Below are 25936 nucleotides of genomic sequence, written 5' to 3' on the forward strand. Positions count from 1 at the left end.
CCGTTGACGCTTCAGGACTTTAACACGTCAGGTGTAAGCGTCAGGTAGACGTAAAGTGTCGTGTCGTGCTGAGCAGCGAACTGTCCAGAGGGATACAGTAAAGAAATTGTCGGACAGTTGTAGCTGTAGGGAAAACTTCCAGAAGCACTAGCCAATCGGGGGAGGCGGAATTGGCAACGTCGGTTTTGATGGACAGGTCCTTTGGCCAATCAGGTGGGGGTTTATTTCAGTCCTCCTCCAATGAAGGATAAGACGGCGTTATCTCGCCCCATCCCCCCACGCTGCTGCGCTCGGTCGTTGGAGGAGAGGTGTCGTGCTCGTTGAATGGCCGCTGAGACGTCATGTCAGTGGTGAGGCCGGGTGTGTGCGCGCGCCTGTCACTCACTATGAGGCTGTGAAGACGACGTCCTATCGCGACAGCTCGGCCGCGCGCCTCGGGGTTTTTTTTTTTTGTTTTTTTAATTTTAACCTTCGTTTGGCCCAAGATGTACGCGGCGGTTACCTCTATCCGTGTGGCGTCAAACGGCGTCCAGGTGTGACAGGCCGAGACACTGACAACGTGCGCTGCTGTGTGAGGGAGGAGTCCACTCAACTTGTGCTGTGAGGTGAGTGCCCTCAGCAACCCGGCCTGACATCCTGAGAGGTCACACGGCCCGGGGCCTGCTCCTGGCCCACAGCACCCTGGTTCCCCCCCACATCAGCAGGTCCTGGCCCACGGCACCGGGTTCCCCCCCACAGCAGCAGGTCCTGGCCCACGGCACCGGGTTCCCCCCCACAGCAGCAGGTCCTGGCCCACGGCACCGGGTTCCCCCCCACAGCAGCAGGTCCTGGCCCACGGCACCGGGTTCCCCCCCACAGCAGCAGGTCCTGGCCCACGGCGCACCGGGTTCCCCCCCACAGCAGCAGGTCCTGGCCCACGGCACCGGGTCCCCCCCCCCCCCCCCAGCAGCAGGTCATGGCCCATGGCACCGGGTGGCCCCCCCCCACAACAGCAGGTCCTGGCCCACGGCACCGGGTTCCCCCCCACAGCAGCAGGTCCTGGCCCACGGCACCGGGTTCCCCCCCCCCCCACAGCAGCAGGTCCTGGCCCACGGCACCGGGTCCCCTCCCCACACACACACACACAGCAGCAGCAGGTCCTGGCCCACGGCACCGAACCCCCCCCCCCTCCCCCCCAGCAGCAGGTCATGGCCCACGGCTCCTGGTCCCCCCCCCCCCCCCAGCAGCAGGTCATGGCCCACGGCACCGGGTGGCCCCCCCCCACAGCAGCAGGTCATGGCCCATGGCACCGGGTGGCCCCCCCCCACAGCAGCAGGTCCTGGCCCACGGCACCGGGTTCCCCCCCACAGCAGCAGGTCCTGGCCCACGGCACCGGGTTCCCCCCCACAGCAGCAGGTCCTGGCCCACGGCACCGGGTTCCCCCCCCCCACAGCAGCAGGTCCTGGCCCACGGCACCGGGTCCCCTCCCCACACACACACACACAGCAGCAGCAGGTCCTGGCCCACGGCACCGAACCCCCCCCCCCCCCTCCCCCCCAGCAGCAGGTCATGGCCCACGGCTCCTGGTCCCCCCCCCCCCCCCCACAGCAGCAGCATTTCCTGGCCCACGGCATCGGGTCCCCCCCCCCCCCCCCCACAGCAGCAGCAGGTCCTGGCCCACGGCACCAGGTCGCCCCCCCCCCCCCCCCAGCAGCAGGTCCTGGCCCACGGCACCAGGTCGCCCCCCCCCCCCCCCCAGCAGCAGGTCATGGCCCACGGCACCGGGTGGCCCCCCCCCCACAGCAGCAGGTCCTGGCCCACGGCACCGGGTCCCCCCCCCCAAGCAGCAGGTCCTGGCCCACGGCACCGGGTCCCCCCCCCCCCCCCCACAGCAGCAGCAGGTCCTGGCCCACGGCACCGGGTCGCCCCCCCCCCCCCCCCCCCCCCCCACAGCAGCAGGTCCTGGCCCACGGCACCGGGTCCCCCCCCCCACACACACACACACAGCAGCAGGTCCTGGCCCACGGCACCGGGTCCCCCCCCCCACAGCAGCAGGGGGGGGGGGGCCCGGTGCCGTGGGCCAGGACCTGCTGCTGTGTGTGTGTGTGTGTGGGGGGGGACAACGCACTGGCCCCCACCACACGCATGTCCTGGAGCACGGTAGCTGGCTCAAAACCCCCCCCCCCCCTGCCCCCAAGCAGGTCCTGACCCGTGGTACTGCCCATTCCTCCCCAGTTCCTGGCCCACTGCACCCCTGGTGACAGTCTCTATTCCCTCCACCCCTTGCAGGGCCTGGCCAACGGCACTGTGCTTTCCTCCGAACAGGTCCGGGCTTAACCACCCCAAACCTAGACAGTCTTGGCACTTGTCACCAAACCCCCCCCCCCCCCCCTACCGTTTCTGCACCCGGCTAACAGGGATTCTGTATACAGGCAGTCACTGTCTTAGACACTTGGTAACAGTCTGACCTCCCTCCTCTGTGACCTCTGGTGAAGCTCTTTGGGTACTGGTAATTTACTGAACTTTTGTCCCAAGCTGCAGTCCACAACTACAAGGTGTCTGCAGTGAAGCTTTATAGTTCATACTTGTTGTACTGTACCCCAAAACTAAAACTACTTTGTCTGGAGTTAATTACAAAATATACCTGTTCCGACTTGCATACAAATTCATACTTAAGAACAAACCTATAGAACCTATTCTATAAATGTCAATGTTTACATTTCCTATTGGTGTGTAATAATGTATATGACCCTGATGCCTCAACAACATATGCTTTTCCATACCATAGCCTACTATAGGACTCACTGGACTCGGTCAACTAGAGATGATTGCACCCTACATTGGGATTGGATCCAATATGTCCGGGCCAGGCGGCCATAATCTCAAAATTGGGAGGCTGAACATCCAATCCAGCAAATTGCTGCTGCTAGCAACTAGCCATAGCTTTGATTGGCTGAATCTGAACTTGAACATCGGGTCCACTCATCTCTAGTCTCTATATGTTTTGGATTCCCATTATCTGGCCCTTTCCCACATGCATGCTTGGCTTGACCAAGCATCTAGGTGTTCTAAACAGGAAAGTCCAGTGGCAACAGTTTATATAAGGTAATGCAATACATACACTACTGTTCAAAAGTTTGGGGTCATCCAGACAATTTTGTTTTCCATGAACTCTTTTTCTAATGAGTTGCAAAATTAATAGAAAATAGTCATATTGACAAGGTTAACATTTTTTTGGGGGGGGGGAAATAGTTTTCTCAATCTTTGCTTTTATCGGAGAATGTTGACTTGGCTGCAATTCCAGCATTTCAGAGCTTTGGATTCGAGCTGGTAATTTGCTGAGGTAGTCTGGAGAAATGTCACCCCATGCTTCCAGGAGCCCCTCGCACAAATTGGATTGGGGTTCGATGTGCAATGTTTGTGTACCATACTGTCAAGCTGCTCCCACAGCAGTTCAATGGGGTTGAGATCTGGTAACGGGGCGGCCACTCCATTACCAGCTGCCTTCTTCTTCTCTACATAGTTCATGCATAATTTGGTGTTGTGTTTTGTGTCATTGTCCTGTTAGAACAGTGATGGCTAACCTATGGCACTGGTGCCAGAGGTGGCACTCAGAGCCCTTTCTGTGGGCACTCAGGCCATCACCAGAGAGGACTCCAGGTATCTTCCTGCAGTCCCAGACAGCCCAGGACTTGCTGTGCACAGAGCTATTTTAAAGTGACAGGACTACCTGGGACTATTTTCTGCTTTATTGGTGTCCTCAGTGAAAACTGTGACAGAGAAGGGAGTATAAATCACAAATTAAATTTCTGTGTTGGCACTTTGCGATAAATAAGTGGGTCTTTGTGGTAGTTTGGGCACTCGGTCTCTAAAAGGTTCGCCATCACTGTGTTAAAAGATGAAATTGGCTCCAATCAAGTGCAATCCACAGGGTATGGTGTGGCTTTGCAAAATGGATTGATGGCCTTCTTTATTCAAAATCCCTTTGACCTTACACAAATTTCCCACTTCCAGCACCAAAGCAACCCAAGATCATCACATGACCTTCACCGTGCTTGACAGATGGTATTTGGCTTCTTCCAGCATCTTTTTCGTTGTTCAGTGTGGTCCAAACACCCCAAACTTGGACATTGGAATATGAGGAACATTGGAAAAAAGTGTTATGCACAGATTAATCCAATATCTGTGTACTTTTGCGCATACAGGCGGTCCCCTACTTAAGGACACTCCGACTTACAGACAGACCCCTCTGACCTCTGGTGAAGTCTCTGAATGCTTTACTATAGTCCCAGACTGCAATAATCAGCTGTAAGGTGTCTGTAATGAAGCTTTATTGATAATCCTTGGTTCCATTACAGCAAAAAAAATGTTTAAACTCCAATTCTCACTGGGGCTAAAAAATTTTTTGGTCTGGATCTACAATTATAAAATATACAGTTTCGAATTACATGCAAATTCAACTTAAGAACTAACCTATGGAACCAATCTTGTACGTAACCCGGGGACTGCCTGTATTAATCTTTCCCTTGTATTAGTCAATCTTAGCCCTGAAGGCAGCATCCTGGAGTTGTCTTCACTGTAGAGTGACACTGGCGTTTGGTAGGTATTTAATGAAGCTCTCTGAGGTGTCAGTTTCTCAAACTAGAGACTTTAGTTTACATGTCTTGTTGCTTAGTTGGGCAGTGGGGCTTCCCACTCCTCTTTGTACTGACCTGGTTGCACCCTGTTTGTGCTCTGAAGTGAGTAGTAGACAGTTGCAGGAAGTCTTCAGTTTCTTGGCAATTTGTTGGCTGTAATGGCCTTCATCTATAAGAAGAAGAATACTGTCAATTTTCACATGAAAGTTTTTTTTTTTTTTTCCTGGCCATTGGAGTTTCTTAGAACAAACAAATCTGATGCTCCAGTGTCTCGACCGTCTCAAAGGACGGTCAGTTTTATAGTTTCTCTAATTGGCCAAACTGTTTTCAGCTGTGCTAGCATACTACAACAAGGGTTTTCTAAACATCCACTGGCCTTCTTGCACAGTTGGCAAACTCAATGTACCATTAAACCACTGGGAGGTTGGAAATGGGCCTATGTAGATATTGGATTAAAAACCAGACGTTTGCAGCTAGATTAGTCATTTATCACATCAACAATGTATAGTGAATTTGCTTCTTTTAATGTCAGCTTCACTGAAAGAAAATGTGCTTTTCACTTAGAAGGACGTTTCTAAGTGACCCCAAACTTTTGATCGGTAGCGTAACTGCAGACTTCACACAGGTATGAAAATTTGCTCACCTGAATAGACGTTAAAGGGAATATAAACAAAAACTACCTGTAACTTATTGAGCAGATTTATTTTATGGACCTGTATGATTGAATAATCTTGAAACTCCTCTTTCATTTATCTAATTAAAGCCTCTTTCACACAGATGTATGCTAGAGAGCATGCTCTTATTTTTTCCAGTGCATGGTACATTGGCACGAGTGTGTGTGTGTTCAACCTACTGTGGCCAGACACCATAGGCATCTACAGGCATATATCCGTCCCCAAAACTTGTGTAAAAGGGGTCATGATTATAAAGGGAGGAGGTTATCAGTCTAGAAGTCACTCTTCCTGTGCAGCAGTTTGAATGCAGTGCATGTATTCCGGGATTGTAGATGGACATCAACTTCATATTTTATAGTCCGGCTACTACTATTGACACACATAAAGGTATAATTACTCAGAAATCTAGGGACAGTACCTAATGCCACCTGTGGCTTTATGTGGTAATAACTATTGGTACCCCCTTTAATTTTTCTTTTACGGCTAGTTCTCTTTAAATTTATGCTGCTTAAAACCTAAATGTTGACAGTTTTAGTGGCTCTAGTTTATTGGATTGTGCATTCTTTATAGACATAACAAGTGTTGCTTCCACCTAACAGGTTAGTGACATCAGTCATTGCACTTTGCTTTAGACTTGACCTATAAACTGACATTTGGTGTACAACAGCAGGTCCCACCACTGGAAATGTTTGGGGAACTTCCTGCCACCATCTGTTACAAGTGCCATGGTCACGCCGGGTTGGGGTTTACACAGGCAAATCTGCACGGCCTTAGTGCAATGTATAATGGTCAGGAAACAGAAAAGTTTAATCACATCTCCTGGGGTATGTGTTTAGTATGGGGTTTGCACAGCTCTGTAGAGAATTACGTATTACATTAAAAAAAAAACGGGTGTCTATTTATTTTTGTCCTTGAAAGTGACTGAGATTGAACTGTACTCGGCAGTTTCTGAATGCTGCTCCCCCCATTGGTGAGAATGGGACCCCTGTTCTCTGGGATGCTGGGGGTCTGTTCTCTCAATCAATAAGGAGCCCAGCAGTTGGATCCTCACTGATCACCTTTTTACCTGGTATGGAGTGATGACTTGCACAATTATGGCCCATTGTTAGTAAAAAAATGTTTTTCTTGTATTGATAAACCTTCTAAGAAGTTCACTTCCTTCTATGACAGGAACGTAAACTGAAGTTCTGTGTATAGTGAATGATCAAGTCTCATCATGGCACTTTGTACGCGTTTCCCTTAAAGGCCAGCTTTAATGTCTGTTAAACTATTGCAACTGTGTAGGGAGCCCCACTGTTCTCAATAGTGGTCCTCAATCTTTTGTTGGTGGTAAGGCCCTCTGACTGGACAGGTGCTGGTCAGCCACAAAAAATTAGGAAAAGTTCTTGAAATTCTTTGGCCAACAGCTGGGGACTGGAAATGGCATATAACTCGCTGGTTTGCAGTCTTTGCCCTGTATCATAGGCTGATGCCCATCATCCATGTGGATATGTATGCAAGTTGCTATTTAATAGTTTTGTGACCCAGAGGTTTGGATGAGCCAGTGACGGTGGTGTGCCATCCTTTCGCAGTCACAAATCCGTTTTTGGCCTGAGAACGGCACACAGTACCCCAAGGCTGAGGTCACACATGCAGTTTGTGTATGCATATATAGTAGTGGATTTTAAAAGAAAAGCACAGGCGGTCCCCTACTTAAGGACACCTGACTTACAGACAACCCATAGTTACAGACAGACCCCTCTGACCTCTGGTGAAGCTCTCTGAATGCTTTACTATAGTCCCAGACTGCAATGATCCGCTGTAAGGTGTCTGTAATGAAGCTTTATTGATAATCCTTGGTCCCATTACAGCAAATAATGGTTAAACTCCAATTGTCACTGGGACAATTTTTTTATTTTTTATTTTTTTTTGTCCTGGATCTACAATTATAAAAATATACAGTTTCGACTTGCATACAAATTCAACTTAAGAAACCTCCGGACCCTATCTTGTACGTAGCCCGGGGACTGCCTGTATTTAGTCTTTCCTCCAATACTTTTTATTTTGGTTACCATTTCTTCCAATATGATCCTCTGCTTGGTTCAGCTCCAACTAGTACAAAAACTGCTTGTGTAAATCTAGCCTTAAAGGGCTATTCTCATCCTTGTCTGCTTTGGCACATTCATCGCTCTGTTTTTGCCAGCTGTGAATGGAGTGAGTGTTACCCTCTACATGTACAATGGCACCAGGTAGAACAGGAGGGTTGTACTGGCTATTGCAACCATCTTGGATAAGCCATTGATTTAAGCAATCAATAAGTCATTTTTGGGTATATGGAGTTTGATCAGGGGGCTTCCTCACCTGTGAACCAGTACACACTTATTTCTTCTAGTATTTATACAGCAGGTAAGTAACCCACATCTAATACTAAAGCCAGATAAGGAAGTAAACCCCACTCTGCACATACAGGGAAGCTGAAATATGGTACCAAAAAGTTTCAGTAGTGGAATAGAATTGGGCACTTCCAATGGTCAGATGTGATGTGATGTCAATGGTGACCTGCAAATATGGAAAAAAAAAAATTAGGACAGGCTTTCAACAGAACGAGGTGAGGTTAGAAAATATGTAGAAAATAAAGGGTCAGTATGCTGTTTTCAAAAATTAAAGGACATCTACCACTAGGGTAAGTATGCAAATGAGCCTCAGGGGCCCCAGGGTCCATTAACACTTATGGAGCCTGGAGCCCCTCCGGTTCATTTGCATACAATCCTCCATCCCTTTAAGGATGGCTCACTGGTAAAACTGGTGTGTGAGTAGCCCCTTACACAAATGGTCACTTCTAAAATTTTTTTAAGCAGCTTTGCATAAATGGCACAAGTGATTTTAAGGAACCTTTGAATGTATTATGTCTCAAAGTTAGTCTGTATCGGTGCTGACTCCTCACCTGTTCTGTCAAAATCTTGGTGAAAATCTATATAGAATGGGCGGATTGTGGCGGATTTAAAAAAAAAAAAAAAAAGTGTCCCATTCATTGAGAAGGCTTTCAGTCACAAGAAAAATATGGCCTGCTTTGGATTGTCCAATTAAATTTGGGGGGGGGGGGGGACTCTATTCCATTAGTATAATCCACAGCAGGTCTGATCAGTTTGCTGGGTTTTAGTGCATCTTTTCTGTTTGGCCAGCTGGAGATACTTGAGTCTCTGGGCACTATATGACACAAGTGCTGGTGTCCTCATAACCGTAGGGCTGCCCTGAAATGGAATGGGCAGCTGTCATTGCGGGGTGGGATGTACAGATAAACAAGCTGTTACATAAGGTTATTGCAAAAAAAAAAAAAAAAAAATTGGCGTGTGTTAACTTGCTAGACGAGAGGGAAATTCTGAAATTGTTCTTCTACGTTGCTTCATGATTTTATCTGTACATTACTGTACATGCACCAATTTGTAGTGGAAATTATTTCCCAGTGCAGTTTAGGCTATTTTTCACACTACTGTTCAAACCTCTGTTCATTTAAAGAGAACCCGTCATGCAAAATAACCCCCCTAAACTAAATATATTTTCATAAACTGCCATTAGAGAGCATTGCCTCTATCCCTTCATTGTCCCTCTACATGCCTGTAAACCTAAGCAATGAGGTCCTAGAGCTGTATGCAAATGACCTGTGAAATGTCCAATGAAGCATTAGCATATTCAAGCTGTCCACTCTATTCATGAGTGGGAGGCACAGCCACACCCCCAGTGCTTGACTGACAGCCTGTATAATGGTGTGAGGCTGTATAATGATGTGCTCCAGGCAGCCATGTTACAGCAGAACATGTCAGATTCATGTGTAGCTGATGTCTGTGTATTAGGAGGATGCAGCATGTCAGCAGATGCAGGACACACACTAGCCATGCTTTACTATACATTACACACAGACATGAGCAGGGGGAGGGGTAACGGGTGACATCACTGCCTCTGACCATGTGACCAGCCTCATTTCCATAATAAAGAATAGATGATTTTACAATGAATAATGTATGAAATAACTAGATAAAGGCTGGGATGGGATCCTTGTGAGCTGCTCCAACAGGTAGAGGTGACAGGACTAGTGACACAGACCTGATAACAGGTGTCCTTTAATGAGGTTTTATGTATGTTAAATGTAGGGTTTAACCAATACAGGCCGTCCCCTACCTAAGAACACCCCTAGTTACAAACAGACCTCTGGATGTTGGTAATTTACTGTACTTTAGCCATTTTTAAAATCCAATGGTCATAGAGACCAAAAAAATTTTGCCTGGAGTTACAATTATAAAGTATACAGTTCCGACTTGCATACAAATTCAACGTAAGAACAGACCTGCAGAACCTATCTTGTACGAACTGCCTGTACCAGAATTTCGAGTGCAATACGATATTTTGAAGTATCTCAATACGATTATTTATAGAAAAGAAAAATAAACTATTCGAATTCATTATTTAGGGTGAGAGTGCGCTCACGAGACATTTTTACTGCAAAGGTCTGGGGGTGGGGCTTGGCTCATTTGCATATGCTTTTCCATTGAAACGCATGTGTTCAGTAACGAGCAACTAGCGTTTTGCGAGGAGAGCTTTAGTAAGCTATCTGTATTGTAAATGGTAATTTAAATTATAATGTATTGTGTTATATATACAGTTAAATAGAACAAACCTGTATAAGTGTGTGTGTATATATAATATATAATTTTTGTGATATAGTGTGTTCTTGGAGAGGATTAATCTCTATATATCAGTGCAGTCCATAGCCTAGTGGATAGTGGCTCTGTCCTGTATTTCTCTGGCAGGTAGAGACAAGAGATTGGAATTACATTAAAGAAGACCTGTCACCCATAATTTCGGCACTAGGAGCTCAAAGTGCTTGAACAAACGCCGCGGTGTTAGAAGGCTAGCGTTACCGGAAATGTCCGGGGAAGAGGCAGCGCATCGGACTGCCCCCCCATGAATACATCGGACCGCTTTGCGAGCCGCAGTGTTAGATGGCGTTTCCGGTAACGCTATCCTTCTAACACTGCAGCGTTTGTTCAAGCACTAGGAGCTGCTTAAATTGGTGCTTGAATTTATGGGTGACAGGTCCTCTTTAAATAAGTTGGAGAACTTGTGTCGGGAAGCCCTGGGAGATGTATAAACGTACGTATTAGGACTGTTCATATTTCCCCTGGAGATGTGGTTCTTGCCCTGCCAATGGTTGACATCTCTATTTAAAGGATTCCCTGACCTTTGCTCTGAGGATTCCCCTGCAGACGGCTTCTAGGAGTGTACTGAATGACAAACCTAGTATTGAACTGTTCTGAGTTTCAAAGTATCAACAAGTAAAAAGGTTTTTTTTTTTTTTGTTTTTTGTTGCATTGTGCGTCACTACATCGATGTAAGATTGTAAGTCTTCTGTTACGGCAAGTATCCTTTTTCTAAGTTTGAAAAAAAAAAAACTTTGTCAAAAGTAAAATTTCCCATCCAAATAACAATACTAACAGATGCCTACCTAAAAGGAACATAACAGATGATATAAAATTGACCTCGTCAACAGAAATTTTAATTGATACGTTTCACCACTTTTTTTTTTTTCCCCCTCCCTGAGGTTTTAATGGTAGTGTGATTTTAGCCTTAGATGGATCTGGGAGCTCAGAGAATGTATGTTCCCATGTGTAAGCTGTTGTGGCTGCTATGTGGACATGTCTGCACTAGTGTACCTAGTATGGGACAGCTGTATGGATTCCATGCTGGCAAACATTGCATTATGCACATACTCTGCTCCGGTTGCATCAGACGTATCATTTACTTCTACTGTGTAGTTCAGACAAAACGCAATCAACATCCAGCATCATAGTCTTCTACTACACAGTCCTGTCTGCGAGCAGTACAGGGCAGTAACCTGACAAGGGGTCCTAGTATTAGTGTATGGGTGACGCTTTGTAGGCAGAGGCCTTCATGTTTTCTAAATATGTGAATCTGTAAAGTGCTATGGAATTTGATGGCACTATATAAATAAAGATCATTATTATGTAAGATCGAGCTTTGGTTTTTCAAGACAGATCCCAGACACTTGTGTTAGCGGATCACCTCTATAGGAATCAAACAGCAGTGTGTTATAGTGGATATAAGGTGTGTCGCTTTATTAGTAACGTCTAAAGGCTTATGCAAAGCTCCATATGTGGAGCCTGTACTCTGACACTCACATCCCGAGGGCAGGGGTCAACCACCTCCGGCACAGCCTTGTGTAGGCTTGTCAAGCTGAGCTTCTGTAGGAAGGATTGGAGCATGCTGGTAGTTGTAGTCTCACAGCAGCCTCCCCTCTGCACTGGATAACTTGGATTCAGGGTAATCCCCAGGTTGCGTACAAGATGGGGCCTGGAGGTTTGTTCTTAAGTTGAATTTGTATGCGAGTCGAAACTGTATATTTTGTAATTGTAGATCCAGGCAAAATGTTTTTTTTTTTTTTTTAATTTATTTTTGCTCCAGTGACAATTAGTGGTTCAAATTTTTTATTTTTTTTCTATAATTGGACCAAGGATTATCAATAAAGCTTCATTAGACGCCTTACAGCTGATTATTGCAGTCTGGGACTATAGTAACATCCAGAGACTTCACCAGAGGTCACAGGGGTCCATCTTTAGGGGACTGCCTGTAGTAGAAATAATTTGGATGAAACTTTACAGTCTTTTATAACACGCCAGGTGTCCCAATAACTGTCTGTCAGAACCACATAACTGGCCGTAGAACGTCATCACTGTACAGAAGTCTTATCTATGGGCTGAACTTGGTTATCATTGTTTTTTTTTTCTCTGCTCCTCCATGTGAAGGTTTCCTGATCTCAGATATGACATTTGTAAGTTCCTAGATGCCGCTCAGCAGGAAGGTGATTGTCTCCATGTTGACTCTGTACTTGTGATTGTTTTTTCTGTAGTGTATGTAGTACCACAGAGAACCTCTGAACAACAGTGGTGCTGTTGTGTGATCAGGACCTCTGTAAATTGCAGTGAGGCCGTACTATCAGTAATATATCAATGGCAGTGCCAGACTACAGACTGTAGCATAGCTTTTGGTGTAACAACCCTGCAAAGCTTCAGCTGAGGAGTGTACATGCCTTTTTAATCGAGGCGCGGAGTATTGTACAAACAGACATTGACTTGTTAATATCATGTGGTGACAGTGCAGCTCCTTATGGTAAGGAATGCAGTCTATACTACAAACAGCCCGGCTCGTCTTATGTGTCCGGTTGTATAGCAACGCGTTTCGCATTATGTTTAGAATAATCACATTTTGCATTCCTTAGTAGTAGAAATTCAGCGTAACCTTTATACGGGCTGTAGTGAGCGCAACCTGTTTTGTTGTTTAACAATTTGTAATGAGTCCATTCAACTTTTTCAAGAGTCAGTTTAGCTTGTATATATTTTTTTCCCTCTAAAACTGCTAGCCCCCTCAGATAGGTATGCAATGTGAAAGAGACATACAGATGTAGGGACTGCAAAGCCTTACTATATCCACCATAGCAGAACTTTTGGGAGTGTTACCACAGGTGCCACTTGCCAATTGTGAATGTATTAGCGGTTGTACCACCGGTGTGGCATATGTGGCCCAGGCCCTTGTCCGCTTGATTCCCTTGGGAGTTCAGGAGGAGAATTTTGGACCTTGTTGGTATAAAGATGAGGTGATGATGTCCCCCTTGTGAATCATGTGCATCTTGGAGGAAATTTTAAAATGAATAACTTCAAAAGATGTAGATCCAGCTCAGACTGGTCACCGGACAAATCGGCATAGGCATAACGATCCCAAATGAACAAAAAGATCCAGCTCTTGCTTCAAAAGTTATTAGTCTTTATTCGTGTTGCATCAGGGACATCACATGAGTTACAACTAAGCGATGCGTTTCTGACACCCTCTGGTGTCTTTCATTAAGGCCATGACGTCTGTGCATGGTCTGAGCATTATCCCACCATCAGGACGCCCGTGTGGTGGTTTACATTGTAGTTTTTTCAGTAGACAGTTACACTCCTGTTGAATACATAAATTGTTTTTTTTTTTTTTTTTTTTTTTTTTTTTTGTGTGGGGAAACTTGTCAAACTACTGAAGTGTTTTGGGGGACCTAGTTCTAATATATACCTCGTGTTAGGCAGAGCCTTTGTAGGATTCCCATTTGCTGTGACCCCTTACAGGGGCAATCACTTGAACTGTGAGTATATTGTAACGGGAATCCAAAGTACTCCCTCTGCTGGACAGAGAGGGGTAGGTTTAGGAAGAATTGGTAACTCCCAGAATCCTTTAGTGTGCCGAACCCACAACAATTGTTCTATCCAAAGTCTGTGTGTGTTGTATTTTATACCACAGATTAACCTTGTTTTAGTGCAATGCTATTAGTTATGTTATCCCTTTATAGTAGGACTCTCAGTGAAAACATGTGCAATGTCTTTTATAGAATCGCCTATGACAAAAAAAAAATCCTACCAAGTCATGTGAAAAAGAGCAGAGAAGAGTTATATTTTGCCAAAGATGAGTTAAGGAGCAGGAGGTGGAGTGTCACTTATGCTGCTCCTCATATAGTAACTAGAAACTTGTGATATGAAAAATGAGATTCTTAACTTTAAAAAGAACCAGGCTTGTGGCTCTGAAATACAGAACTAGAGATAAGTGGTTAAAGGAATTCTACCATCAAAATCCAGATCCATGACACTGGTAATCCTCTTTGTTATCCATGGCCTCCTTCCTTGTAAAATCAACTTTTAAATTATGAGCTTGAGGGGATACTCTAGCCCTTGGTTTGGCTGTATAGTCTGTTACTGATCCGTGGGGATATCGGTGATGGGACCCCCACAGTTCACTAGAACAATGGGTCCGAGAGCTGTCCAAAGCTTAACATTCGGGTGACGACGTATGTGGCTCAGAACATTATACTAGCAAGTCACATTCTATCCTCTTTCAGTCCATTTCAATAACTACTATGGTCAACTCAACTTTGTATATATCAGTGGTACAAGTGACTATTAGATGCTTTGTAATATATCCCTTTGGAGGAAAGTGTTTGTTGCTCCTCTACTTCCTACCAAGGTGGACAGAATCTTTCTGATTTTTCACATTACCTGGAAGTGGTGGAAGTGATTCATAGCAGCTAGGATTTCATCCACCAGATCACTTATCAGTCTTCAGTGTAGATCAAGTTTGGGGAGCAATTTCGGCTGAGAGCCATGAATGTCCCCCAGTAGATGGGTAGCCAAAGCAAAAAAATTAAACAAATGCACACCTACTTGCGCTACCGGCACCCTGCTCCTCGTAGCCCCAAGCGCTCGTCTCTATGACTTGAGCAACAGTGCCTGGGTTATAGGAGCGGACGCCAGATTCCTAGATCAGTAACAGTATGTCCAGTGATCAGTGTATTAGATCTTATTTATTAACATATTCATCAAGAGCGACCTCTGCCAGACCCGGAGCTTCCCAACCGCTTCTGTAGAATTTACTCTTGCGTAAAGTAAAATGTACAGGTCTTGCGCCTCCGTCGTGTACTCTTGGGATCAGTGTTCTCGTGTTGGGGATGGCATGCAGAAGGATTTACAATAAACCACTGTAAAATAAATTTAAATAATATTTTATTATTTCATAAATTTAATTATTGTATATTGTGTTTCAATATCTCTCCTCTTTCTTTCTGCAGGCTAATTAGCGATCATGGGGGCTTTTTTGGACAAGCCTAAAACGGAGAAACACAACGCCCATGGAGCCGGAAATGGTTTGCGATATGGACTCAGCAGCATGCAGGGCTGGCGCGTGGAGATGGAAGACGCTCACACCGCCGTAGTGGGTATCCCTCCCGGCCTGGAGGACTGGTCCTTTTTTGCTGTATACGATGGCCATGCTGGATCCCGCGTTGCGAATTACTGCTCGTCGCACTTGTTAGAGCATATAACAGACAATGAAGACTTCAGGGCAGCTGAGATGTCGGGATCCAATGTGGAGCCTTCAGTAGAAAATGTTAAAAGTGGCATTCGAACTGGATTTTTAAAAATTGACGAATACATGCGCAACTTTGCCGACTTGAGGAATGGCATGGACAGAAGCGGCTCTACTGCTGTGGCAGTGCTCATTTCTCCAAGCCACGTGTATTTCATCAACTGCGGGGATTCTAGGTCTGTATTGTATAGGAGCGGACAAGTTTGCTTTTCCACACAGGATCACAAGCCTTGCAATCCGAGGGAGAAGGAAAGGATTCAGAATGCTGGAGGCAGTGTCATGATCCAGCGTGTCAATGGGTCCCTAGCGGTTTCCCGTGCCCTCGGGGACTATGACTACAAGTGCGTGGATGGCAAAGGCCCTACTGAGCAGCTGGTTTCTCCTGAGCCGGAGGTGTATGAGGTTGTACGGGCAGAAGATGATGAATTTATAATACTAGCTTGCGACGGCATTTGGGATGTCATGAGCAATGAAGAGCTTTGTGAATTTGTCAAGTCTAGGCTTCAGCTAACAGATGACCTTGAAAAAGTGTGCAATTCTGTAGTGGACACCTGTTTACATAAGGTAAGTGTATATAGTGTCATATCTCCGGGTAAAGTATCTAAACAAATAGAAGTTTTATGTTTACTTTTTCACTGTTCTCAATGTGTTTGGTTAGAAAACAGTCTGTCAGCATTTTATACCCCTCAAAACTGCTGACTGTGCTATGACTGTAGTGTAAACATGCCTATAGCTGGTGTATATGCAGGTTGCATGACTACAAAACATTTGTATTATCTTTTGAGTTGGATATGCAAAAGTGCAAAGGTCACTGCTTCGTGATCAGTGCCCCGGGTCCCCTGTGATCAATGCTCCACCTCGGGGTGCTGCATCTCCTGTCTAATGACGGGCTGAACAGAGCATGTGATTTAACAAAATCTTCTGAAAGAATTAGATATAAATGCTGTTTGGTTTTGGTCAGAACACAGAGACGAGTTATAAAGCATCTTATAAAAACATAATGTACACAGTGGATGGTGGTTATTTTTTTTATTTTATTTTTTTTTTTTTATTGTCCTTTTGAAAACCCTTGAAACAGGGGCGGGCAATTAATTTTCCCATGGGGCCACATATGAAATTGAAATGGTTTTGGAGGGCCAGGCTAATATACTTGGTTCTACTCAATACCTAATGCCCCTATTTATAGTGCTCTCCTTTTATAATGCTCCGTCCGTTATGCCCCCTCTCATTGAGCCCCATATTCCATACTCTCTTTTTAAGACTGTTTGAAGTTTTTAAAAAAAATAATAATAATCCACTTCCTTCTGTTCTCGGTCTTCTTTCCTGCACTAAAGATGTCATTGTGCTGCTGTCATGGTGGCAGTGTATTACTCCCTGACCTGCCAAGTCTCCTGCATCTTGCTTGTGCGCTACTTCGGCCCGCGGTCGGTCACGCAGGCCTTTCAAAAATCCTTAGTGGGCTGGATAATGCCCAGTCCTGCCTTTTTAAAGGAGTTGTCCTATATGGCCAAACTTAATGCCACTATCGGAGGGTGTATAATACGGCTCCTGCCTCACTTCTCCCCTCTTCTCAGTCTCCTGTATTCAGAAGCTGCAGAGGTGACGTCACTGCGATGTGGCTGCTGAGGGCTGTAGCAGGTCTCGTCATTGCTCGGCTGCCACAACAGTCCCATGATATCTGTGTGACCTCACTGCTGTAGCCTCTATCTACCCTCAAGAACCCTTTTTAAAGTTCTCTGCTTTTATATAACCAAAGCTTTATCCTTGTGTATTTAGTTTACACAGGTTTCTGATATAGTTAGTAATATTAGCATTTCCAGGATGCCTGCCTGACATCCCTGAGCAGAAACAGTCTTGTTTACATCGTAGGCAGATATTCTGTCAGGATTGGCTTCATCCTATGTGTGGCCTCCTCTGTCTCAGTACTTCTCGGCTTTAAAGGGAACTTTTACTAGTTGTGTAGTTCATGGTTTAAGGAGGCCACGTATTACTTAAGTGTGTGTTCTTTGTGAAATGTTTTTTGCAGCATGTGAAGATTCTGGTGAATGAATGGTGAAGATTACCATAACCTTTTTATAGGTAATGAGGATTTTTGGTTCTTTGGGTAAAAGTTTATCTTGAATAAGAAAAGTACATTTAAAGCAACAATTTGTATAGGTCCTACCTCGTACATATTCTATTATATAGACTTTTCCTCTCCTGTGTAACACTTCAATGTAACCTGTAACATTATTTCTGGAACTACATATCATTTCCGTTCCAGATCAATAAATTAATATAGTATCATAACCACCCAAATAGAGCACTTGTACCACTCAGCATAGGAGCCTCTGACTAGGGGAACCCAAATAGTATTGGGGCAATGGATAAGGAAATGTAATGCGCAGAAAGCAAATGTATCAAGACACAGGACAAAACATAGGGGAAAGGCAGCGGAAGGAAAAAAGGAGAGGTAGTCGGCGCCACTGCTCAGGACTGGTTAGTATCAAGGGCCCTTGAAAACGCCCAACTCTTAAATCCACTGGAGCCCTGAAAGCTACCCAGGTAGAGCCGAATACATCATAACTCCCTTCGTGGCTTGCATGGTGGTGGCTCCTTCTATCTGTAGAATGGAGCAGATGGTGGCCGATGACTGTAGATCCAGGCAAGACCATGACCGTGTGGTTCCCATGGGAAACTTTCAAGGGCTTCCCGGGATTTTAGGATCTGTTTGCTCATTAATCCCATATGTTTCCCAATTCCCTTCTGTGTCTTCCTTATCCTCCCACCCCCGGCCTCCTCCCTAATTATGTGGTTCTCTTTCAATACCCATTATTATGTCTTTACTGGTCACTTATTCACAATTAATCTTACATTGCTATATATGGTGAATTGCGGATCTGTACAAACGATACATCTTAAAGGACACCTGTCATCAGGTCTGTCACTTGTCCTGTCACTACTACCTGTTGGAGCAGCTCACAAGGATCCCATCCCAGCCTTTATCTAGTTATTTCATACATTATTCATTGTAAAATCATCTATTCTTTATTATGTAAATGAGGCTGGTCAGAGGCAGTGATGTCACCCCTGTTACCCCTCCCCTCTTCTCCCCCTGCTCATGTCTGTGTGTAATGTATAGTAAAGCATAGTTAGTGTATCTGCTGACATGCTGCATCCTCCTAATACACAGGTGAGAGACACAGACATCAGCTACACATGAATCTGACATGTTCTGCTGTAACATGGCTTCCTGGAGCTGTGTGGAGCTATACACACACACAGGCTGCAGCACCAGCACCAGGAAGCACATCATTATACAGGCTGTCAGTCATGCACTGGGGGTGTGGCTGTGCCTCCCACTCATGAATAGAGTGGACAGCTTGAATATGCTAATGCTGCTTTGGACATTTCACAGGTCATTTGCATACAGCTTTAGGACCTCATTGCTTAGGTTTACAGGCATGTAGAGGGACAATGAAGGGATAGAGGCAATGCTCTCTAATGGCAGTTTATGAAAATATATTTAGTTTAGGGGGGTTATTTTGCATGACGGGTTCTCTTTAAATGATCTCCACGACCTGCAGAGACTTGTTCAGATACTGTAGTTTTTCTGTTTGAGAAAAAAATACATTTTATACCAAAGTCCTGGATTAAACCACCTAGCTGTTCACTATACTATTTTGCCAGTGTTGGATACTTGACCCTGGAGATCTGTGTATTCATACCTTTTGAGTTGGCTAGTAGTAGCAGCAGGACTGTGAAAAATTGATCACCACATTCCTACACATTATTTGCATCCCCTGACATAATCGCCTTTTTTTTCTTGCTGGACGGTTAATCATCTTTAGACTATTTGTATAATTGAAAACCAAGGCGAAAATATTATACCTAAGTAGGTGATGTTTAGGCATATATGCACTTTATTTTTATTACTGGGGAAATAAGCAATAACTATGATAGATATATGGTGAACATACCCTCTTGTTAGTGAGGTGGGCAGCATACTCAGACCATTTTTTGGATATCCTCCATTTAACATCCATTGTAATTGTAATTTTAATCATTGAAATAAAAAACTATATGTAATTTTATTGGAGAATTGTTTGACTCCTTATTTTTCTTGTGGTATCTATTTGTATAATTGGTGGCAAAATATTTGGTTATGGAAGGTTGTGTGATGCAGAGGTGCATGAACATTTCTTCTTCTTTTTTTTCATCAGGGAAGTCGTGATAACATGAGCATCGTTCTTGTTTGTTTTCCAAATGCCCCTAAAGTTTCTGAAGAAGCGATCAAGAAAGATGCAGAGCTGGATAAATACTTAGAGTCCAGGATTGAAGGTACTGCCCTACCCCCTCCTCTCAGCACCCAACAGCAGTCTTTGGCCATTACTTAGTGTGTGGGTCTTAGACCTCCCCAGTCTACTCGAACCCTAAGGGCTCTGATTTGCTAATACCAATATTGCTTTATTGCATGAGAACTGTGCGGCCTTCATACATTTATGGTGTGGCCGCATCAATTAAGGAATTGTGCCCATAATTAATAACATTATTTGGTGAATGTTCATGTTAACGGCACTGAGTAAACTTCATTGTGAATTGGAACAATTCCATAATTGATGCAGCTGCCTATACACTGTCTATTCTTAATCTAAAATAATTTTTCAGTAGATCTGTGTTGGTCCATCACTAATGGCCTGCAGCATTTAAATGGTTAACCTCTTCTGTCAGTGCCAGTACCTTGAGCCCCTTCCCAACACAGTTCATCAATAGTATGCTGATATTTCAGGAAGGGGTTAGAGAGTGCTTACCACAGGGGATGTCCTTACGTGATCCTAGAATCTGTATAAAATGGAACAGCTCCTTCTTTTAAAATTATTTATATCCCGATATCTCAAATATTATTTTTTTTCATATTGCTAAGTTACATTTCCTGTCATTTAAATACACCAGTGAGTGATGTAGGTAGTAAGGTAAGGCCTCATGCACACCGGCAGCAAACGGGGCCTATCTGCAGGTCCTATCGGACAGGTGGACATGAGGAATTAGCCTACACTCCTGCACCGCGCCTCACTGCAGCCATGCACATAATAGAGGTCAAAGGCAGAAATTGGCAAGCTTGGCTACTTTCCATCCTCAATACCGTGTGTGTGTGTTTCTTAAACTTTTAAAAAATTTACCGTCCTCTTCTCTTAGAAATCATGACAACCGCTGGGGAGGAAGGAATGCCAGATCTGCCTCATGTCATGCGCATTTTATCAGCGGAGAACATCCCACATTTACCCCCTGGAGGTGGTTTAGCAGGAAAGTGAGTATACATCATCAAATCAATAGTTCCAATGACCTCTCACAGGAGCGGCAGACAGAAGCTGCCAGCATGCTGTTATGGTGCTTTTTTTTTAGGATCCAACATTTTATAGGAGGTCAAAGGCAACAGCGGCCCAGTGACTTGTCTGATATGAAGTTCATAAACTTTGCATACAACGGGGGTGGGTCCATAGTGGACAAAGGGCATTCTGGTGTTTGCAGATGTTTCTTTAGCTCCCATTAAAGGGGTATTCCAGGAATCAGCATAATTCATATACAAGTGGGCACTCAAAATATAAGCTAATGTGTAATTAGTTGTTATTTAAAATTTTGCTCCCCTTAGCAGAAAATGCTGATGACATAGACTGTAATGAAGAATTAAAATGCTACTGGCCCTTTAATCAGTCCGTTAATTTCCTCCGCACGGTCCGTCGCAGAAAAGAAGATGGTGGCTGGTCACATGTCCACATCACATGTCGTGTACCTGCCTGAGCAGGTCATGTGATCATCACTACGTTTGGCTGTAGTCGGTTGGTTGCAGAGCATCCAGTATGACCAGTGTGTGGTAATGGCAGTTACACATCATTACTATGGTAACAGAGTAAGAAAACCTGTTACATCATCACTGTTAGCAGAGCATAAGAGGGAGGAGGAGTTACTGAGAACTAAAGGATCATGGAACTTGTAGTTTCCAGTGGCGGCCATCTTAGTGATAACTCCACCTACTTTAGAGAGGCCATAAATTTTGTAAATCCTAAAATCATATTATTTTAGCTCCGTTTTGTGACTAATGACATTGAGTATTGTTGTATTCATTTATTTATATCATCAAGGGTTTTTGTGTCAGACGTTCATATTCCCGGAATACCCCTTTAAATATTATCTACTGTATTGAGGAAAAGGGTATTTATGAATTATCTGTCTCTTAAGAGGTGGTTTGTCGTTGATGCAGTACAAGGTGATGGAGGGCTATATTCTGAGGACACCAGTGTTCCTTGTCCTTGTACGCACTCAATCAGATGAACGTAATCGGGACAGCTATCCGGCAGCCCCATCAGTGGTCCCCATTGATGCTCATGGCTCCTGGTCACTGTGTGCACACGTTGTCTGCACTGTGGCCGTTCACAGATGGATATGTATATAATATGACATGTCCTATATGTCGCTGTTTTACGGTGCCAGCAACTTCTTTCTTGTGTGCGGCTGTATGGTTGCCCAGACTATGGCTAGTGGAGAATACGTTCCTCTGAATGTACCCTAAAACTTCCCGCCATGTCAGAATTATTTTGCAGTGATCTTCCACCGCCAAGCGGTTTTCTGCTGCTGTTTTGTTCTCACTGATGGTTTTTCTTCCAGACGCAGTGTTATCGAAGATGTTTATAATAGGTTGAACCCACACAGAGAGAATGATGGGGTAAGTCTTAAAGGATCTGTTTGGTTTCTCGGGGCATCTGCATACTAGGACTTTTGCTTACAGCAAGGATAGAATGAATTCTGGGATTTTCCAGGAATTCTTTTTATCTTGCTGATTTGTGAATGGGAACTAGGCTCTCGTCGTGCTGCACGGCCACTAAGTAGTCAAAGGAGCCCTCTGCTTTTAGCTTCATAACAGTTTTTGACTAAAAGGACCACCAGAAACTTCAAGAACAGGGGGTTTCTCTAATCCTTTTATATGAATGGAGCATTGGTGCACCTGCATGTCCATTGTCTGCATTGCTCCTTGGGCATGTATCCTCAATTTACATGGGCAACTTGCAGACCCCCATTCTTAAGGTAAACCCTGTGTTCAGCCAAATCTCCACTAACCTCTAGATTGGTGCAGGAAGTACATGCATGTACCTTTTACACTTGAAATATTAGCAGTCCCTGAAATGCGTGTTGAGGGGAGGAGGTCAACTTTGATGGTTGCATGCCCTCTCATGTCCATGTATAATAGATCTGAGCGGATAGTGAGTATTCATAGTGTTTTCTTCATTGGTTGGCCGGATGATGTGAATCTTGCTGATAAATAGTAACTAAGTAGTAACCCAATATTAGGTCTTCTATGTATACAGAATGTTGTAGAGTTACTATTTTTTTTTTTTTTTTGTTCTGTTTTTTTGTTTGTTTTTGCTGTACTTACTGGGGTCTTGACTCTAAAATAAAGGACCCCACTGGAACAGAGGAAAATGCAGCGCATGGGAAGTTGGTGGAAGCTCTCAGGGAGCTGAGGATTAATCATAGGGGAAATTACCGTCAACTTCTGGAGGAAATGCTGTGTAGTTACAGGCTAGTTAAGATGCAGGGCGAAGAGTCGTCTGCCGGATCCACAGAACCTCCTGCTCCCGATGGTGCGTCCAGCGACCCAGTGACTGAGACCGAATGAAGGGTGCCTGGCACGAAACCTTTACCACCTTCTCACATAGATCTGCATGTGAGGTTATGTACAGTTGAACTCCATAGGGCATTTAAAGGGTCAGTGTGAATTAACCCTACTATACAACTCTCTGCATGGCTGGCATCAGGGAAACTTATAAACCAATACCCTTGGTGGCCTTTCATGGCACAGTCATTGCTGAGAAAGTGAACTTCAACACCCCATCCATATAAACGGTGAAATGAGGGTGCTCCTAAATTTTCTCTCAAATTTAGGGTGGTTTCATACTCGCATGGTTTTTCTTTTTACATCATTGATTTTTCACTGGACCCATTTTGGCTTATGGACACCAGTGAGAGGCTGTGTACTTTGTACTTGTAAAGGATTGTGACCCTTGACAGGTCATTTGTTTAAAGCAGACCTTCACAATTTGAGAATGGGAGATTCCCATTCTCTGTAATGGAATGAAGCCTCGGGTCAAGCATGCATCCTGCCTCTCCATTCAGTTCTATGGGAATATTGGAGGTTGACAAGCCCAGAGCTTTGGTACCTCTACCATTTAGACGGTGAATGAGGGCGTCGGAGATACCTATGCGCTCTGCGATTTCTGACTCTCCCATAATATTGAATCGAGATGCAGGACGCAGGCTCAACCAGAATTCTTTGATCCCTGTGCAGAATTCCACCAGTAAACCCCCTACTGATCAGATTGATGCCCACTATCCTCTGGGTATCCTCTGAGAGAACTTTAAAGGGGTTGTCCTAAGCTCAAGTTCATTTCTTTTCAGCAATGTTGAGGTTATCACTGCCCACAAAGTTGTGTCCAACCCAGAGCAGGGAGATGTGTGGTCCGGCTTGATCACCTGACTGAACCTTTTTTTTTTAATAAACCTCCCTCCCGCATCCAATCCCTGGCGTAGATTTTATTTTTTTTATGCTGCTGTAATATGGCCAACTTTAATAGCAGCATCACTGCAGTGTAGTCTTGTAGGCATCGGATGGCATTGAATCTCCTGTAGCACCCACCTACCACCTCTAGCAATCCTTCCCATGTTTCTGTTTAGTTCATCTTGCACAGACATAAAATTTAAGTTTCCTTAGTTGCGTTTTTTTTTTTTTTTTTTTTTTTTTTGCCTTCAGTTCCTCTGTTTTACATGTGCCAGTCCTAAAGCTACTTTTTAAGTGGGGAGGGGGTAATGATGATGTAACTGGTAGTTCACGTGGTGCATATTGTTTTGGGATGAGTATTGGTATCCGTCCATCTTGGTAGATGAAGGTATTTGTAGGAAATGTTGCACTTCTTATAATCTATTGGATTTGTGTTAAGAATGAAACCTGATTATTGGTATGAATGTACTTTTGTATCTCTTGTAGATGACTCTGTTATACAATCTGCTTTCAATAAAATAAATGCACCAGTGGTGTAATGTTGGAGACAGTTTCTTTTATTTTTTTGGTTAACACCGCTGCTTCTTCTAGTCATCTGGTGGAAAGCCCATTGCTGCGTAATAAGTTAATATTGCCTTGAAAAGATCATAGGACAGCCAGAGGTTGAACAGCAGAAGTAAAAAAAAAAAAGTGTTTGCAGATCATATACACCCCAGTAGCCTCTTTACTCCTCCTACCCTGAGACCTTTGGCACGCAGCTCCTTGTAGCCGTCCGCCCTCGTCGAGAAGCCAGAGTTCTGTGCTGTGGCCACGCAGAACGCTGGCTTCTCGGACGAGGGCGGACGGCTACAAGGAGCTGCGTGCCAAAGGTCTCAGGGTAGGAGGAGTAAAGAGGCTACTGGGGTGTGGAGTAGCTGTGACGTGTAGCCTCGGCTCCGGCTACTCCACACCCCAGTAGCCACGTAACAAAATTTACATTTTAAGGCAATAAAGTTTTCTAAAAGATGGCGGGGACGTGAGGATTAGATCTAAGGGTACATTCACGCGCGGTATGCCCGCCGTGCGCTGGAGGTGAGGAGGAGGTGAGCCCTCCACCCTCCATAGGAAATAGCGGCACACGGCCGCACATCCGCCAAAAGATAGAGCTTGCTTTATCTTTTTGCGGTGTGCGGCCCGGATCGGTGCCACACATCTGTGGCACCAGATCCCCGCCGTGCCGATATTGCCGTCTATGGGGACGTACATGCGGCCGCAAATTTGCGGCGGCATGTACGGCCCCGCAGACGGCAGTGTGAATGAGCCCTAAAAAGGGCTATCCTCACGTCCCATACATGCACCTACCACTCGATCTACAGGTAGAATCCTGGTGGAACACTTTTTAGTAAATTTTAATATTGTTTGTGTTATGAAAAGTTTATACAATTTCCAATATACTTTCTGTATCAGTTCCCCTGTTTTCTAGATCTCTGGTTGCTCTCATATGTGGTATTGCCCATAACTGTAGATTTTTCTGGGACAAGCATTGTGCATGTTTGATGCAGTAGGAGACACGACTCCCTTGGGGGTAGATCTCACAAAGAGGCCAAACGAAGTGAAAAATGTAATTTCGTTTTAAAAAAATAAATAAAAATTCCAACAAAACAGGCCTTTATTTCAATATAAATGGCTTGTTGGAAACTTGCTGAGATTGAGTTTGTGCACTGCACTTGGCAACGATTGCCCCTTCTTAAAGGGAACCTGTCGGGTAACCCTTGGCTACTAGTGGACAGATGGTGTAGTCTCCCAAATTGCCCCTTATGCCCAATATAATAAAATTAAAAAAAATTGTTTGTAATCCCATTTGGGCAGGCGACGAAAGCTTCAGACCTATGTGGCGAGTGAAGCCGACGTAGTGCAGAACATGTGCAGTGAAGCTGTGGTGTTATGTCGGCTTCGTTGAAGAATAGCTTGAAAGGGCTTTCATATTGGGTGATTTAGGACACTTAAACTACATATTGTTGCAGACCTGTGGTTTAGTGCCCCAAAGGGCCTACAGCAAAAGAAATTAATCAGACTCCTCACCAATTGACAGGTTTTGGCAATATTACCTTCAAGTTTCCTGATATGTTTTTAGGAAGTCCCTATGCTCTACATAAGCAAATGCTTATTTCGTGGAGGATAAAAGTATTTACTATAGGTTG

At 44.7% G+C, this 25936-nt stretch overlaps 1 protein-coding gene across 6 annotated transcripts in view; it reads left to right on the forward strand.

Annotated features, from left to right (window-relative positions):
* Positions 1–25936, forward strand: part of PPM1B (protein phosphatase, Mg2+/Mn2+ dependent 1B) — a 28826-nt gene that overhangs the window by 184 nt on the left and 2706 nt on the right. The window contains exons 1-6 of one of the 6 annotated variants that reach the window (XM_072140269.1): positions 55–213; positions 14931–15790; positions 19429–19546; positions 20402–20513; positions 21869–21926; positions 22659–24310. In XM_072140269.1, coding sequence (XP_071996370.1) covers positions 14945–15790; positions 19429–19546; positions 20402–20513; positions 21869–21926; positions 22659–22877 — 1353 coding nt within the window. In that variant the 5' untranslated portion in view covers positions 55–213; positions 14931–14944 and the 3' untranslated portion in view covers positions 22878–24310. Of the gene's footprint in view, positions 1–54; positions 214–256; positions 606–5220; positions 5242–14930; positions 15791–19428; positions 19547–20401; positions 20514–21868; positions 21927–22658; positions 24311–25936 lie in introns of those variants that run through there. The other 5 variants (XM_072140267.1, XM_072140270.1, XM_072140271.1 and 2 more) reach the window with 5 other exon arrangements.

The sequence above is a fragment of the Engystomops pustulosus genome, chromosome 3 (genome assembly GCF_040894005.1).
Source record: "Engystomops pustulosus chromosome 3, aEngPut4.maternal, whole genome shotgun sequence".
NCBI classification, from domain to species: domain Eukaryota; kingdom Metazoa; phylum Chordata; class Amphibia; order Anura; family Leptodactylidae; genus Engystomops; species Engystomops pustulosus.